The sequence below is a fragment of the Drosophila elegans genome, unplaced genomic scaffold, assembly GCF_018152505.1.
Source record: "Drosophila elegans isolate 14027-0461.03 unplaced genomic scaffold, ASM1815250v1 contig_149, whole genome shotgun sequence".
Lineage (NCBI taxonomy): Eukaryota > Metazoa > Arthropoda > Insecta > Diptera > Drosophilidae > Drosophila > Drosophila elegans.
The window spans coordinates 20,423,242-20,442,530 of record NW_024545513.1 but is presented as its reverse complement, the minus strand read 5'-3'; the positions used below and the strand labels follow the sequence as shown (position 1 = coordinate 20,442,530).

Genomic DNA, 19,289 nt, shown 5'->3' with positions numbered 1-19,289 from the left:
TAATACTAGATACAAAAAAACCTCAACCGATTTGAAAATAAAATCGGTTGGGGTGCGTTTCGTTTGGAACTTAGATATGTAGACAGCATGGGAGCATTTATTTGGCTAGTACGTAATTCTATTGATTCTATCTTTAAACATGAACAAAACATAAATATAAACTACTACATGATTGATAACAATATTATCTATTAGCAACATACTCGAATAAAACCGAAGAGAAGTGGAAGAAACTCGAAAACCCTGAACTTTCGTTAGCTTCATCAAATGAAACTGAAATACTGATGACTGTAGGGACAAAGTCCTGTGTTCAGTAATCGAATTTCGATTGGTAATTGATGTCTCTATATCGATATCTCAATATGGCTATCGATAGTCAGAATATCAGCCTCGTTAGCTCAATAGCAATCGAAAAAGAAATAGCTAAACAAAGAAAACCCTGAAACCCCAAAACTTTCACAACTGCATTCAACCATTTCCATGTACATGATTCAATCAAGCCAGGTCATTGATCAGTCGTCTGCCAGTCAATCAACCAACCAAACCAGTCGTCAATCAACCAGTCAATCAATCAAACCAGTCAGTCAGCTGATATACTTTCTTTATATATACAAATGAAACCCCCAAAAATCTCATAGTTCGTAATCTCTTCACACAATTTGTTCTATCTCTACTATAATAATAACTCCGACTAATTGTTTAACCCCCCAAATTAATGTTGATGTTTAAAAGTAAAATTTTAATATGTAATTACCTTTCATTATGCTTTGCAGAATTCAGTAAGTAATACTTATTATAATATCTACCATACATACTTCAATATTTGTGAGTAAATCCAAATCAAAACCATGCATAGTGTTATGTACCATATACGGAAGCAACCAATACCAATACCAAAACCAACTCAAATCAAAAACCAAAACAGAAACCAAAAACCAAATCAAACAAAACATGCCTAGAGTAGATAAACCATAGATCGTACTTAGACCGGGTATACGTATAAATACTATATATATACCCCAAAATGCATATTGAAGCCAAACAAACTTCAAGTCGATGTTTAGATGAATCCGCGCGTACATGTACTCATATATCGTGTCTAGTGTTTATACTATCCTGTTTTTTTTTATTTTTTTTTTTGTGGAAACTAAGAACTGAAAACCCAAAACTGCAGTTTAAGAAACAGATTAAAGTGTCACACGCTGTCCAAGATCAGAGGCTACCGCTTGGCTGATAAATATATAGCGAAAAATGTGCTTAGCTTTGCACGCAAACCACCATAACCGCCTCTCACCTTGTCTTGCAATACAGTAAACACTGGCCATGTGCGAACCGATTGTGGAAATGTTTAAGCTTTAGGGGGGTGGTGATTTTAAATAACTTGAACCTCAAGGTAGAATTCAAGGACTTATGAGATAACGATACCTGTAAATCAATTCCAAAAATGTATTAAATTGGGGAACTTAAAAACATTTAAAAATCTGTTGAATCAAATTCAATACTAAGCAATTAAATAAAAGCTTTAAAAATTACACTTGCTACTGAAAATTATTCAAGAAACTTTTGTATAGATTTCAAATGCATTTAAAACATCCCACTTAATTTATATTTAAAATGCTTTTAAAGTTAGTTTTTGAGAATGGTTTTTCTTTGGTCTTGGAACGAATGTAAATATTATAATAAAGCTTATAAGCCCCTTTGCTTTTATTATTTTCAAGAGATTCTAAAGCTTCAAGAGGCTATTTCCCTTCTAATAAATTTCGACACTAATATCCTGTTAAGCATTTAGGAAACGTTTTCCAATCGGCTTGCAAACATTTATTTTAGATGTACATATGCACAACATACATACAAGCACACTCGCATACATATGAGCATTCCCATTGCTAAGTCGATACTGAATATATATATTAATCGATATATGTACTATCAAACATCAAACCCATCTATCACCAAAATTAGAAGCAAAATTATCGAAGTTTGGCCAAATAAAAAACAGAACACAGGACTTTGTCAATGTGAGATAGGAGAGACCTTGCACCCAGACCTTGTCGTAAATCGATAATCAATTAATCAGTCGGCTTAACTTGCGAATGGCTCATATGCAATTAAAAACGAAAGACACACATATCAGACGACCATGCCTCTCCCAACAGAAAAGAAGTAAAAAAGTGCACATAATTTAGATTGCTGTGCAAATCGCCTTTGCATTAGAGATGTGGAAATAGCGATATATTTCGATTGCGCTACTAAGAACATTGATACCTCGATTATTTCGATATTTCCCCAACTCTACTCTGTTTTGATGTTGTGATTTTAATATATGTTATGTTTGTAAATATGGCCTAATTGCACTGCGAACTCTAGATTAATGCAGTTAAGGTCTAGGGGAGCTTCCGATAATTTCCAATTAAATCTAGTGAGGGTAATTTTGAACTTTGGAAAAAATGATTTGATAACGAGTAAAGAAAAAGGATAAAGGTAAAACAACAACCAAGAAAACAAAAAAGAAATCGAGTGAAATGTGCTAATTACACGAGAACACGCACGCTGCTTTCTAGTAAGTACTTGCACTCACACATGCACCAAAGCACACACACACACACGCACAGCACACACCTACACCAAAACCAAAAAAATAAAAACCAAAAAAGAAACATAAGACATGAAATGAATTTCCGAGGAGATTCCAAAGCTTACGATACTTAAACTTGACTCAGAAATTGCTTCCACCATTGAAACAACAACCATTAACACTCACACGTAGGCGGCACACACACTTGAACACTTCAACACTCGCACACACCCACACACATACACACATACACCTCATTGACGTTGTACTTGTCAAATAATTCATGCTCGTATATTTGAGTGTAATTCATTTTTGTTTAGTCGCAAAAAAACCAAAATCCAATCAATAAATCTCCAATTATAATTAATAAATTATATACTTGTTCTCCTTTTTTTCTTCCCTTCTCATTTCTTTTTTGGCACACACCAACGAACAACTAAATAATTGTAAAATCCATGCAATCTATATGCGAATATAATTCCAATCGAAATCGAAAACACAGTTATTCATGATAGATAACTGCGCCGACGATTGGAGGATCGCAATGACATGGCAACGAATTAGTCAAATAGGGTTAGAACTTTTTATATGCGCTATACATCCAATTCCTGGCGAATACTATTTCCAGTGGACGACGAAATTGGCCAATAAGAATAAAACAATTGGCACCGAAATGGTGCCATATGACGTAGCTTTATCATTACCTATGTTCCTTCGATTATATTTAATCTGCCGCGTAATGCTGCTGCATTCAAAGCTATTCACAGATGCATCATCACGGAGCATTGGCGCTCTCAATAGGATTAATTTTAACACAAGGTGAGTTTTTCCCTATTTAACTTTAGATTTTTTTTTTACACAGAAGTCGTATAACCTTTATATTTCATAAGAAACAACATTTAAATAAGATATTTTATAGATAAGAGTGCTAAGGTAAGAAACAAAAATCTATTTCTAAGAAATACCTTTTTTCTCCATAGAAAAGGATCAAAAGATTTTAATTGCTTAAATAGTTTCCTGTTTTCTAACAAACAAAAAACCAGTTTATGTATTTTAAATATTAAAAACTATCAATAAGAGCTTACTTTTAATAGAATCAAAAATTGTGAGAATATAAAGAAAATACAAGATTAAATTCCAAATAATACCGATAAACTCTTCTTTATATGACTCGAGATTATGACGACTATTTGCATTATAAACTAATTCCCATTATTTGATAATCCTTTATAGATTCGTTTTAAAAACTCTAATGACAATATGCCCGGGAACGGTTCTATTGGTCTTCATGGTCTCCCTGTGGATCATCGCATCCTGGACGCTGCGTCAGTGCGAAAGGTAATGGCCATACTCTATTATCCATTTTATGATATGATATTTCTACTTGTTGAGATTTTTATTTGTGTTTATTACTTTCGTTTGATTTTTGATTGTACTTATGCTTTCGTTTTATTATTTTGTTTGGTCTCAATGGTTGATTGGTTTCCTTAGTTTCGGTTTTTCGTTTTCCCTATTCCGTACTCCGTTTTTCGTTATCCGTATACTTGTTACGTTTTACTCTGAACTCCATTTTCGTTTACCGTTCTGATTCAATGTGTTTGCCACTAATACTTTGACATAACTATTAAACGTATGTATTTAATATCAATGTATGTATGTACATAAATGTATGTGCCAAGCATTACGTAATGTCTTCTCCAAGATACTCAAAAAAAAACTCCAAACTCCAAACATCTCCGTCACATGTTTTATTTGCTTTTTTTTGTACTCTCCTGTATTAAATATATTTTAAAGTTGATGAAAACATTATAAAGTCCGGAAAAAAATGGGCAAGGGGGGGAAGCACAGCCACAGCTTACAATATACACAATAAAAAAAGCGAATGTGCATTGTTGCTTATTCATACGTGTTAAAGAATTTACATGTAGTTTTCAGTTTATTCACATACACAATTGAAAACGAAATCCCCGACGAAATACTAAAACTGTAACGAGTTCGAATGCGATTCTGTAACAATCGAAATGCAATTGTCACTGTCACGTAGCAAACGATTGGATAATGGATAATGCTTGCATGTGTTTCAATTTATTTACATTTGGCATTCGGATTCGCTTGTTTTTTACCACCACCCTCATCATACCCCCTCCACCCAAAAGAACCCTGATTGCTGATTGCTTTTTTACATTTATCTTGCCTGTACTTTTCCCCTTTGTTGACAACTGACAACTTATCGATATTTTCGATGAAAGTTGATTGAAGTCCAGCACTTATCGAGGGGAAGAAGGCAACAACAACAACGCAAAAGACACACACATTCAGACAGTTAAAAAAAAAAACAAAAAGACTAAATGACCACGTAGAATTGGAGAATGCAGTAAGAATAATTGAATTTAATGATTCAGAGAAACAAGATGATGCACTTCAAAACGCAGTGTGACTCTGTACCATGTGCTCTTTATTTCAGTGGTCACACTGTGTCCGTTTAAAGCAAATGTAAAGCCGTAGCGAAACTTCACTGTAAACGCTCGATTAGAGTCCATCTTATTTCTCAGTTTCGTTTTTAAGCCGTATATACATGCATTATTATCCTTAAGTCTGTATTATCCCTTTTGAAATTTTGTATACTTTAAACTTTGAATCTTTGTGTTTGAACGTTGTATGCTAGCTCGGTCTCTCTTTCTCTCTCCTTCTTACTTATCTTACTCCTCTTCGGTTAATACTTCTTGCTTTTCTTGGTTAGCTCCAATATAATGACACCCTGTATAAGCTCATTGAATTGGTGCACAAATGTTCCTCTCGCTTTCTATTGGCCTTTGGTAACCATTTTCTGTCCCTATTCAATTTTCTCTACTCTCTCTTTCTCTCACTCTCACATTGATCTATTTTCGTTGTTCTTGCGATTCTTACATCATTTATTTTATTTTATTATGGATTTACGACTTTCCTTATATTTTAAGTTCTTGTTGTTGTTGCCGTTTAGTTTTGGGAATCGAAACATAAAAACCAAAAACATTTTTACATCGCATATTTATTTAATCAATTAAACTTTGAATTGTGGAGTGGACTGCGCTTGCATTGCTGTAGATCATATCTAAAACATCCATTTATATGTAACCATAAATAAACTTGAAACAAATGTGTTAACCCGAAAAAAACAAGAAAACGAGAACCCACTCATATCTTATGGGGATCCTAACTCTCTCGATACAACCGATGAATCCAACAGCTGCGTTTAAGTCTAGTGACGAAAGCATACACACCACTTCATAAGATGTTGTTGCTGCTGCTGTTGTTGTTGTCGTCCTTGTTGTTGCGTTGTTCCTGTAGCCAATATATATAGTCACATGTCTGTGCAGTGAGATCTATATACCTTTATAAACAGTGGACAAACAAAGTTTAAGAACACTTCAGAAAATTCATATAAAATGGTCGAAAACTTTATTGCCCACTTTAGATGTATATAATATTTTCATTGGCTGCACAGGCATATCGACTAATTCGGACATCTCAGCCAAAAAGACAAAAAGAAAAAGAGAGACAGAAGCACTCATACCTTTCTCCTATTTCTTCTTCCTCTTCTTGTTCTCCATCATCTACTACTATAAATTCCATATAAATACTCTTCATTTTGTTTTCGCCTCAGATGAGTGACGTGTATTGATTTGCGTGTCACATTCTCCGCTCGATTTGTTTCTGATTTTACTTTCCCACGTTTTCATTACTTTGTATTATTTTTGGCACATGGCAATAGACTGGACTGTTTAACAAACAAATGAAAAAGTTCAGTGAGAAATAAATGAAAAATAAATACAACGAGTATACCCTTCAATTTTAAAAACAAACACCCAAAACACACTGCCCACGTGTATGTACTATAGTAACGATGTTGAATTTTGTTTCAAATTTCAGACTATATTCGTATCTTAATGTTTTTCTGTAGAAATTGGTAGAATTGGTTCTGAATTTTCCTAACATTTTATTTTCCGATTTGTCTGTGGTCCAAACTTTATTTTCTGTTTTAAATTATCTACCTATCTGTGTCTGTACGTGTGTCTGTATGTGTATGTGCGTATTGTTGGAGATCCCCGGAAAATGTATCTTAACCTACCATGCATGCTCTGCTCAGCTCGGATCAAAGCTCTGTGAGTTAGATTTTAGGCCAGAGGGTTGAGGGAAAAAATTGGGGAAAACCAGGAGGAAAAACAAGATTTGTGCGGCATTACAAGGGTGCTTACAAACACTGAATACACAAACACATACGTACACAAAGAAAACCAATTGAATTTTTTATCTTAGAAATATATTAATATATAGTCATTTTAAAATATTTTGACTTCAATTAGTTTAAAATTTTAAATATAAAATAAGAAAAAGCGCTAATGTTTAATGTTCATGGTCACACCGCGCTTGTATACGAGTTTTTAGTGTGACCTTGTACCTTAAGCTTTTTCTGTGTTTAGTGGTTACACCGTCTTGCATCTGAATCCAATTTATAAAAAAGAATAATGATTTTACCTTTGGTTATATAATAAATCGTAATTTGGATGCTACATTTATACGATACATTTGATTAATAATTGTCAAAACTCATCTTAAACTAATACAGAATTCAATACAAATAAAATTCGAATTCGTTTTCGCAGTGTACGGACTCTTGGCATCCATTATGATTTTTCCTTTCCAAATTGCTTAAACCATCCATTCACACACGAGCCACCCACTCGCCCATCGAAAAACGGCACCCAACGGAGCTGTGCCGGCAGGCATGCCTAAGCATTTAGTGGCCACATCTCTAGGGCTTCAGTTGGTAAGCCTCTTCAGGTAGAGCAGCGGGGTTTTACGGGGCGTAACTCTCGGATGGGCCATTTCAGTCGTTTTGCATGTAGTCACAAGTGTGTGCCGTTTTGTGTGAGTGCGAGTATGTGCATCTGTGCCGTTCAGATCAAAAGTTATCAGTTCGAAGACCCAGCACCGAGCACAAATCCCAATCCCAATCCCAATCCCATTTCCAAGCCCAGGCCTAAGCTCCCTTTCCAATCAGACATTCATGCCCCGGCAGGAAGAGGTCAATATGGAGAGGAGGAAGAAACAGGATGAGGAGAAGAGGAGAATTATGAGAGGAAAACAGTTTTTGAACCGATGCCGAAGCAAGTGTTGTAATCGAATTGCCAAACTACTATCCAAACTATAATTAATCAATATTATTCATGTCATTGTATATTCCAAAATATTCCCCTGCAGCCCCCTTTACGAGGAAACTCTATCTACCTATCTCTATATCTGTATCTTTCAATCTATCTAACTATCTCGCTCTTATATTCTATTGAGGACTTTTAATTCGTTGCCCAAAAAGAAAAAAAAAGCCTAACAGATAAAGCAAATTATTTTCCTTCTTAATTTTATTTACTTTTTCTTTTTATCTTTTTTTTTTCATTATAAAATGTTTTTTTTTATTCTTTCGTTTCGTAGCTTGATTTATTTCTTTGATTTCTATTGTACTTATGAGTATTATTTATGTACATGGAAATTTTTTGAAAATATGAACAAAATTTACAAAATTGTATTCTTAATTTTCTTGAAAACAAAACCGAAAAAATAAATAGAAAAAATTTAAACAAAAAATGTTCACATAATTTCACATCTGTTTATTTGTTTACTCCACTTCTCACCCTACTTCTGTATCCACAAATTGCAAAAAAAAAAATACCAACAAAAATGTATGAAAACGAATATATATATAAAATACCAAACAACAACTGAAAAAACAACCGCAACTTGAAAACGCATACGAAATACGCACTTCGCATCTGAAATACCGAATTCTTTAAATATATTTTTGTATACTGAAAACCGCAAAAACGTAAAACCGCTAATGACAAAAAAAACAAAAACGACAAACAAAAATCAATAAAACCAATTAAAAAATACGTATCATAAATGATAAAACAAAACGAAATAACTGAAATTCGTACCCCATTTTCCCACAATGCCAAACGCATGCCGATAAATTCTAAAACAAAACCCGAAAACCGATACAATTCGATCCGATTCGATCCGCAAAAAAGGTTCCACGATGAGGAGCACGCGAATTTGCTAAACTCCATGTGGCTAACGGCCATCACATTTCTCTGTGTCGGCTACGGCGACATTGTGCCAAACACGTACTGTGGACGCGGTATCACCCTCACCTGCGGCATGGTGGTAAGTATTTCCTTCAAAAACCTAAAAAAAAAAAAAACAAAGCCTCAATCCTAAAAAGAAATACCAAAAAAAGACTCCCAGAAATTCCATTTATGATACTGAAAATACCTTAAAAGATACAAAAAAAAACTAAATAAAAAAAAAACAAAAATAGAACAGTACAGAACAGAACAGTTGCAAGAATAAAACAAAACAGCAAAAAAATATATATATTTCCATATATACAAACAATAAAGAAATCCTATAATAAGATAAACAATCAACTACTACAACAACAAGTACATACATCATCATCAACAAATACCGCAACAACAACAGCAAACAGCAAACTTTCATGCATAAAAATATGAGAAATCAAACCCATCGCAAGCAAAAGAGCAGTAGAAGAAGATAAAGAAGAGGAGGAGGTGGTGGAGGAGAAGGAGGATGATAAAGGGGGGTCCAGAAAAGTAGTCGCCACTGAGGCGCCCCCGAAAAATAAAAGAAAACAGATATATATAGTATTTTATAGTAATTGTACCTGCCAAATCAACCGATACACACGCACGCACTCACTTCTCTGTACACATAAAAAAATGCCACACAAAATCCCTAGATATTTTGAAACTTGTAATCCTCTGTAAAGCTCCATAATTGTAAATTATAAATAATTTCTAGTCCAAAACGTATTTCGATAAACGTTTAATCCGAACCATATGTATGTTACAAATATGTATGATTCTGACTTTTTTAAGATAAGCAGACTTTTTTTCATAAGCAGAACTTTTAATGATATTTAATATAAACAACTAAAAATATTAACACCACAGAAATAATTTTCATTTCCATGGACAAAAACTATATTAAAAGAAAATAAAAAATTGATTTAAATATAAATTCTGATTTTAATAATTTATAATACTGATCTTATAACATCAGATGTGCCTAAATGATACACAATTTTCTGCCGTGTACGTGTGTGGGCTTATTCCCTGACCTGCCTTTTCGATGCTCTCGAGTTTCCCCCTCTGTTGCCCCCCACCAGAGTTATAAATTCAAATTCAAATATCCAAAATCCGTTTGGAGACTGCCACCCACACAAACAAAAGAAAAAAACACGTATCCATTTTTCGTAGCATACATTTCAGCGCACATATTTTAGATGCCGTTTTGTCTGCCCCAATCGTCGCCAAAAAAAAAAAAAAGAAAAAGCCAAAATAAACTGAAAAAAGCGGAAAACAAATGTCGAGCGATAGTTTTATATCAGTATTCATCTCGCTCTATCTGGTTTTTGTTTCAGTCAGGCCGCGATTTATACATACAAACACATTACATTCCCACCCACCCACAAATAAACACACACTCCGGCAATCTGTTGTAAATCATCACCAAAAAAAAAAATATATATATATATATATGTTACCACCCACTTTGTGTGCGCGTGTCTGTGTGTGTGTGTGTGTGCTGTACTACAAACATAAGCACACATAATATATGTATTTAAATATATCTATATAATCACCATGTGTGCGTGTGTGTGTGCTTTCGAAGCTTTAAAGAGCGCAGATAACAATGTAACTTTTCTTGTTGTCCTATTTTTTCTGCAAGCAAAAACTAAAACGAAAAAAAAAAATTTCTGACACACACACACAGATATACTTTAAAGAGGAAGCAAAGGAAAAACCGAGAAAAGTTTTTGCTTCCTGGCAAAAACAAAAACAAAAAGAAAATCAAAACAAATCTTTTCTGACAGCTCCGGCAAATTCTATTAATGTGCACATTTAACTGTCTGGGTGTGAGTGTGCCACAGTTTGCGTGCGTGTGTGCGAGTGGGCCTGTGTGTGTGAGTGTGTTTGGGCCTTGGAAATTAAATTGAATTGTTCTCTGCACCCTAGAAGCTCCTTCCTTAAGAATAACAAATCACTAGATAACGTACAAAACATATATATTTTCAACTCTCACTTTTGTACAGCAAGCTTTCATCGGGCCAAAAACCCCCCTGGTTGTACATATATACATATATATTAACGGTTACGTCCATAACTGTCAACATCTCAATATATCCGAAAACCGAAAACCCCCAAAAAAAAAACCAACAACCCAAAAGCCAAAACCCCATCAAGCTCTTTTTGGACCACTGTATTGTGTGCGCTCACCCGTTTTCTCGTCCATTTGTTGTTAATCTCGTTTTCCTATATGCAGAATGCCCATTCTAACTTTTACTTTTCGTTTTCACAATTGTTTTTATTATTTTCGTTGCGTTTTCGTTACTACTTTCGTTACTTGTTTTTGTTTGATTTTTTGGTTTACCTAATTTTACCTGTGTCAGTTTAGTTTTTAATGGATTCTTATACTTTATTTTTGAACATTAAGCCAACAATACGATATTTTTCTCTATCTCTCTTTCCCTTTCATTTAAAAAATAAACGCGTATATTCAATTTGACCCCTGAAACTGAAACTTCAACTGATTAAATCCATAAACAAACCATTACCAATTAAAAAAAATATATATATATTTCAAACCAAACAAATATATATAAAAAAAAACGAAACAATATAAAAACGCGTGCTGGTTTATGGAACAGATTTCATGATGAAGAACATGCGAATCTTTTGAATGCAATGTGGCTGATAGCGATAACATTTTTGAGTGTTGGGTTCGGTGATATTGTTCCGAATACGTACTGTGGACGTGGTATCGCTGTCAGTACAGGAATAATGGTGAGTTTTTAACAACAAAATATTACCAACAATTGCACACAACATAAAAATCAAAAAAATGTAATAAAAACAAAAAAAAAGAAAAAAATTTTTAACAAAAAAACTTAGATCTTTCAAATAGAACAGAAATCATATGTAAATAATTACATAAACTGCATACGAATGTTTACCCGTCAACCACAACCGCCCCTCGCCACCACTTTTAACAAAAACACAAGAAAAAAAATCTAAACTCACCTCAATCGTAATATTTCTAGTTAACTGTACATACATATATCAAAAACCTAGTTGACACACCAAAGCGATCTTAAGAACTTTGATTTGAAGAGATAAATGCATGTTTTTTTCAGGAAAAATTGAGATCAGATTGAGCAATTTTCAAGTCGAATCATAAAATTTTAGCCAGTGAAGTGTCTTGAAAAGATCAAGTAAACAACAATAACTATAAATAAATCGCCAATAAAACATAGCATACCGGTTAGGAAATAGTTCTTAAAAACGAATTAAATATATATTTTCCATACTTCTAACTTTCTCCACCTTTTATCCAGTTCTGCTTCTGTGTGGCTTACTTTCTTTCTCTCTTTCTCTCTGTCTCTCCATATATATACATACATATATAACTCTATTTCGATTTCCCCCTTACCAGTCGTCTGACTTTCTGCTTTTTTCTTAGACTTTTTGAGATATTTATCATGTCGTAGTGGCCGAAAAAGAACAAAACAAAACAAAAAATAAATAAAGCTATGATAGATATTTCCACTCCTAACTTGACTATGAATTGTGATTTATGGTTTCAACTTTGTTCCCTAGCTAATTGTTTCGTAAATATGTGTGTATGTAACTCTCTGCCAGATACCTCTAACTGTTGTATTAAATATAGAAATGTGCCGAACCCGAATCCGTTAACTCTTTTGAAATTACTCTAATTCGAAACTAAACCCCACACCCATCTCCGTATCTCTAAGTTCTAATCGAAAACGTTGCTGCATTCCAATCTATCCATATATATCGAAATTTCAATTTGAAGGTAGTCATCCAATCATCCATACTCATTCAACCCACTCACCCATTAATCGTTCAACCATCGAGAAGCAAACGAAAAAATAACTATTTAAAAAGAAAAGAAAAGAACAAAGAACAAGAAAAAAAAGAAAAGAAAAGAAAAGAAAAGAAAAGAAAAGGAAAGAACAAAAAGAAAAAAAAACTAAAACATAACATATATACATGTTGTAACATTCCTAAAATTACTATATCTATTGTGAGAGCAACAACAAATGTTCTGGACTATAAAACTTGATAAACAAAAGCAACTTTCATTTTGAATGCATAAAACCAAAAGTGAAAATAACCAACTGACATTACAGATGGCCGGGCACCCAATTCCGAAAACTCCAAACCTCTCACCATAAACTATCATCAAAGAAATTGAGTGCAATTGTGTCACAATTAAGAAAATTGCCTTTGACCATTGGCCAATTACAGCTTATTTGGGAACATTCTTTTCTTGTTAAGAATATTGCAAATTTTTCGTTAAATATCTTACGTAGCTATCTAAAATTTGGATGAGTGTACATTGGGTTTTATTATTCAAGACACTCTGAGTCTTTTGACCCACAATGAAAACTATAATGATAAAAAACTATTTTTTGTTAATATTAGCTAGTTTTTTTTTTTAAATGTTCTATTGGAAATAAGGCAATTTTCCGAAAGAAGCAATTAATTACAATACAATTAAGTGGACCTACGGAGTTGGGTGTTCCGGGGGGTTCCAGATCCCAGATCTCAGATCAAATCTCAACTCACCTCAGTTGCGCGCGTTATTCGAAATTTAAAGCCCAATCTCACCACTCTCCACATCGTCGTTACAGGGCGCCGGCTGTACGGCTCTACTTGTGGCCGTAGTTTCCCGGAAACTGGAGCTGACCCGTGCCGAGAAGCATGTGCACAACTTCATGATGGACACGCAGTTGACCAAACGGGTATTGATCGTGTTTCCAAGTCTCAACTCTCAACTCTCAACTCTCTCAAGTCTCTGATCTGATCCGATTCGATACGATACGATTCGATTCAATGCGACCGACTGACCGAACCGGAGCCACCCATATCACGAATCGAAAACCCCAAAAAAAACCATATATGTACCACCATCTACCATGTATCCATATTGCATTCTAATTACTTTGTATACGTTTCTTCTTTGGACCAAAATTTAGCTGAAAAATGCTGCGGCGAATGTTCTGCGTGAAACTTGGCTCATTTACAAACATACAAGACTAGTAAAACGGGTTAATCCCGGCCGTGTAAGAACCCACCAAAGAAAGTTCCTTCTAGCTATATATGCGTGAGTATTCTTAGAGATCTATCAACAACCAATCAACCAACCAACCAACCAACCAACCAAAACAAACCAAACCAAACCAAACCAACCAACCAAAAAATAAGAACAAGTACCAATCAAAAAGAAAATAACTAAATCGAAAAGAGTGCCTCAAAACAATCTAAGAACCAAAATGGTATCAGATCGAATAGTAGTTTTCGGGTCTTTAGATTGGGAAAACCATTATTATTTTGATCGTCTCTGTTCGTTTATGTTTTGTCTCCTTTCCTGTCTCTACATTTTCGTGACTAACTAACTCTCATTTGTCTACATACAAATATATCTGTACGTTATACCTTTGTTTGTCAGAATAGCTCAAAACAATCAGTTCCCCCAGTTCGTAAAACTAACCCATTCCTGTTTCCCGTCCCACCGCCAAATTCATTTTTAGAGACTCATATTTGTGCCCATCAAAAATCGTAGGCAAGCTTTGGGAGAGCCATTCATCAAAATCTGTATATACATCCGTACGAAACGAAAGTATATAACCCGAATTAATCAAAATACTAAAAACGATAATTACCAAGTACTAAACTGAAATGTTGAAACCACAAATGATTGAACTCGTTTTACTAGCCTGTAAATAGGTTGTAAAGCCCTGTTTTTACGTTATGCAATAACCGAGACTAGCCACATAACCTAGCATGCTGCGTTAAATATTCTAGAATCTCGTATCAAAAACTATCGCAATATCATCTGTGCTTTTGACTAGTGCCCAGTGTCATTACACATAACTCCATCATATCTGCTCTACTAACCGACAAAAAAGGAATCCACTGCATTCACCGCTTCCCATTGCATTCGTAACAATCGAAACTTGTAATTTGTCCAAAACTGTTGATCCTGTCCCACTGAATCCTGTGAATTGTCGTAGTTCCATCCATCCTACTCATAACTTTCGCCAGGGAAAGTGGCCTAGATATCAGCCGAATGATATGATGATGCTTTCACGATACGATTTTCTGCAGTTTTAACGCCCGAAAAGAAATATGCAATTTTTTTCTTACTCCCTTCTAATCTTTCTATCAACTACGGCACAACGAATTCTACACACCAAAATAAAATTAATAATAATAAAATAATTAACATTTTAAGCGAATTTGATCTATTAAGCAGTGCGATTCGAAACCTAAACGGTGTGTGTAGTATAAAAAAAATTCAAGTTTGTATACTTCAATTAATAGAATACCTAAATGTTGAAAAAGCAGAGATTCAAAAACTTTTTTAATTGATTTTAAAAATTAATACAGAAAACATTAACTAAGCTATAACTTTTCAAAAGTTGTTTAATACCTCTTAAAGTTTCGAAACACGCTGTTGCCAGTTCGTCCGACGTCTAATGACAGTCTATAGTATTAAGTTGATTTTGCTTTGGATGGAAATTGTGTTTTCGGCTAGACGAAACTTGAAAAAATGTTCCATTAAAAAATTAATTGTGTGTGAGTGTGAGACAAAAAGTCCTAAATATGTTACGCGCTTAGTGTTATATGTTGGCTATTTATCATCTTGTATTTAAATAATGTTCTCTGTAATATTGATGACTCTTCCGATGCGATTTAGGTTGCGAAAAGTTAAAATGGATCAGCGCAAACTAATGGATAATGCAAATACAATAACTGACATGGCCAAGGTAGCTTAACGTACAGACGCAAAATACAGTCGAACTTCCTTTCAAAGGAAAATGTTTTTTATGTGTCAGTTAAATGAAAGAACAATGACATTAAAGTAGAGAACAATAACTAAAATATAATATCACCTTTGTTATTTAAACCGATAACAAAATGTTAGATTTTTTTTCAATAAAGCTCAGAGAATATTGAAAATCAGAAAAGTCAAATTGATTTGCCTTGAGCTTAGTTAACCTTCACGAAGGTCTTAGCTAGTTTATAATGATTTTCCTAAGTGTTAATTAGAGTTCAGATTTATAGAAGTTCGACTGTACAGCATTAAAGAATACATTTCAATTGTGTATGACTCCTGATGTGCAATGCATGTTTGTGATTGTGTGAATACCATTCGCAGACACAAAACACGGTCTACGAGATTATATCGGACATGTCTAGTCGTCAGGATGCCATCGAGGAGCGCCTAACCAACCTAGAGGACAAAATGCAGAGCATACAAGTATGACAAACAATCGGGAATGTGTTGCGTCACGTGATTTACTAAACATCCACTTCCACTTCCCACTTGTGAAATATTCTCGCAGGAGCACATGGAAAGCCTTCCAGACCTATTGTCTCGATGTCTGACACAGCACCAGGAGCGGATCGAGCAGCGGCGGAACTTTTTACATCCTGACACAGCTGCAGTTGCCCCCATCCAAGCGCCAACGCCCCAATCGATGTTCAATGCAGCGCCCATGCTGTTCCCCCATTCTAGGTGAGTCGCCCCCGCTCTTTCACTCTCCTCTCTTTCTCTCTGTCTCTGTCTCTTTTTCTCTCTGTCTGTCTCTGTCTATCACTCTCTATATATATACATATATGTATGTTTATGAGCCATGTCCATTATCCTCATCCTCATCCACACACATACTCGTACTTGTACTTGTACTTGTACTTTTACTTGTACTTGTACTCGTTCTCGTACTCGTACTCGTTTTCGTACTCGTATGTCTATATCATTTAAGCAAGACTTGTGCCTGTCATTTAAATTTGTTTTTGTTCGTTGTCTGCGCGTCCGTTTGTCTCCTTGCCGGGAAATTCGGGGTCCCCACATTCCCAACTACATTTCGTTAGCCACCCACCCATCCATTCATCCATCCATCCAGTCATCTAGTGAACTCATTTGTAAATATATATACTCTGTAGTTGTCCACTGAACACACTTGATTCCTCCAAATTATAACCCCAATCCCTGTGGCTACCCAAAAAATAAAAAGTGAAATGTACTCCGTCTTCTATGCAAGATTCAAGTGATTTAAGACTGTTATTGAGGAACTTATAGTTTCGATTAAAAGGAACAGTCAAGGAGCTTTAGGAACAACATATTAAAATTTAAAGATCTAAACACCATTTGAATTTATCAAGTTACTGCCTGTTCCTATTTTGGTTTTCATTATTGTTATTTTAAATTAAACTAAAAGATCTTTAGAAGTAAACTTACGAAATTGTAAGTAAATTAAGGTTCATTGTAGGCTTCTTTTAGTGCTAAAAAGATTTAAACTCCTTTACTATATTCCTATTTATGGACGATAACTTACTTAAGGACTTTCAATTTTATTATTTTTCTTTGTTGACTATTCATGGCTTTCCATCACTCTGACATTTCATGATTTGCATCGAATCAAACCATCGCCATTAAACGAAAAAGAAACAAAAAACAGTTATTTGTTTTTGAAAGCGAACTTGATAACGACAATTAACATACTGCTTTTTGCATAGAAGTGTTCCCTCATCCAATAACGCCGCTGCTACTTACCATTGGCCAACAAGCCCTATTTTGCCACCTATATCTAGTAGAACACCACATTTAGTGCCTGATACTCACATGCCATCAAATGGATCTGCAGTTAATAGCTACGCATCTTCCAACAAATACGGCAGCTGAATATCAGAAAGAGAGCGCTCCAACTCCGTGATTAACATCGAGATGCTAACAATAAGGCCGGATCGATGCTGGCCAACATCATCCGCACCCCAATCCCAAAAAAAGTCAACATCAACGTCTACGTCAAAGTCTAAACCCGAATTCGCCGTGGCCGAGACATCGCTGAGGCAACGCGTCCAATCGCCGTTGTTATCGAAATCGAAATCATCGTCACAATCGCAAGAGCACATTTTGCAGCAGATAAGTGGGATTATGCCGATACCGGAAGATGCCGAATCGCTGGGCAACACCTATACGAACAGCAACAGTTCGCCCGATCAGCAGAATGTGCCCATGAGTACAGTACCGCCATCGAGTTCAACGCCCGCATTCACTGCGATAGCCGGAACTAGCGGTGGCATTGTCAAATCGATAACGATGAACGAACCGATTGTGACGGAGAGTGGCAAGGCGACTGCCTCGAATAAGTTTACTAGGAAAAGAGAACGTGTATGCAATAATAGTAGTTAATAGTACTAGTCATAGTGATAGTAATAATAGAGGTACTAGTAATATTAGTAATTCTACAAGTCGAATTTCGAACTCGGCCTTTTGTAAATAAGCCTCTTCGAGATGAGAAAAAAAGTCAAATGTTAGCATATACATAATACACACACACTCTATATATCTGTATCTGTATGGATATATAGACCTACCCCATAAAACCCTAAAAAAAAAACCTTAAAAACAATAACAGAAAACCAAACAGAATATATGTATACAATTGTGTAATTTTTTTTTCTAAGTTTTAGGCTAAACGTATTTGTAATACTTCACCTTGGGCCAAGGCAGCCTGTACTTGCATACTAAATTACATAACATAGAATAGCATAAAGAGTGCGAGTGTGTGAATGGGAGTGTACAGGGCGAGAATGTTTAGAAAGTAAGGCCCTAGGAAATAGATCGTAGGACACCATCATGTAGAATCGAAAGAAATAAAAAACGAAAAACGCTCAGAAAGCAGAAATAGTAATAGTTAACCCGGAAAATCTTGTCCCCATCAGTACGACAACCACATAAATCGGTATATCCATTTCTATAATACTGCAAGCCAGATATAACCATAGATAACTGCAAACCCCTCCTTTCAAAGATTCCCCTTAGCACTTCCGTTTCCGGTGCAAGCAACCAACCAACTGCAATACATCCACGAACATGGCAAATTCTAGTGTCCGTCTGTCGAAAGTGTATGTGTCTGTATCCCAAGGATGTGTGTCTGACCTGACTGTGTGTGTGTGTACAAGGATAGTAAAAGCACACGAGTAACTCATAAAATAAAATCCAACAATTATATACAAAACGAGCATAATAAAAAAGAAAAATTCCCAACCAAGAACAAAGAAAAACTATCTAACTGTAAAATGTATGTTACGAGATTTAGAAAACAGCGAAATCAGAAAACCAAATACCAAGAAAAAACAAAACAAAAACTATGGAAAACCCCAAAGAAAAAGTGGGTAATGAAAAACTAACACACAAAATGAGAGATCTTACTTAACATCTACTAGCTCTGGCTTTAACTAAACTAACGAAACAAGTTTAAAGGAAACAAGTTTGTTGTTGTCTTCTTTTTCTACACATATATTTAAAAATATATATAGTATATATACATATATATTTTCGTTGTTGTTGTTTTTCGCCTATTCTTTTCTACCAAGAAATATGAACTCAATTAAGAACCTGAATAGCTTTCGAAGGGGATTGAAGATGATGATATAGTAGCGTAGACTAAACAAGAGAAACAAATGGAAACAAAATGCAAAACTAACGTATTAGTAAAGTCTACATACTAAAGTGAACAATTTTAATTGAAATTTTGTAACATATTAAAAGTAATTCGCAT

General features: G+C 34.8%; 1 protein-coding gene across 19 annotated transcripts in view; it reads left to right on the top strand.

Annotated features, from left to right (window-relative positions):
* Window positions 1-18,419, top strand: part of LOC108147652 (small conductance calcium-activated potassium channel protein) — a 63,057-nt gene extending 44,638 nt beyond the window's left edge. For 7 of the 19 annotated variants that reach the window (XM_017274315.2, XM_017274322.2, XM_017274320.2 and 4 more), the window contains 9 exons: window positions 3,078-3,394; window positions 3,809-3,913; window positions 11,343-11,478; window positions 13,350-13,460; window positions 13,695-13,822; window positions 15,419-15,488; window positions 15,881-15,982; window positions 16,068-16,240; window positions 17,242-18,419. In XM_017274315.2, the coding sequence (XP_017129804.1) occupies window positions 3,078-3,394; window positions 3,809-3,913; window positions 11,343-11,478; window positions 13,350-13,460; window positions 13,695-13,822; window positions 15,419-15,488; window positions 15,881-15,982; window positions 16,068-16,240; window positions 17,242-17,407 (1,308 nt within the window). In that variant the 3' untranslated portion in view covers window positions 17,408-18,419. Of the gene's footprint in view, window positions 1-3,077; window positions 3,395-3,808; window positions 3,914-8,640; window positions 11,003-11,342; window positions 11,479-13,349; window positions 13,823-15,418; window positions 15,489-15,880; window positions 15,983-16,067; window positions 16,241-17,170 lie in introns of those variants that run through there. The other 12 variants (XM_017274321.2, XM_017274318.2, XM_017274313.2 and 9 more) reach the window with 8 other exon arrangements.
* The last annotated feature ends 870 nt before the right edge of the window (window positions 18,420-19,289 follow it).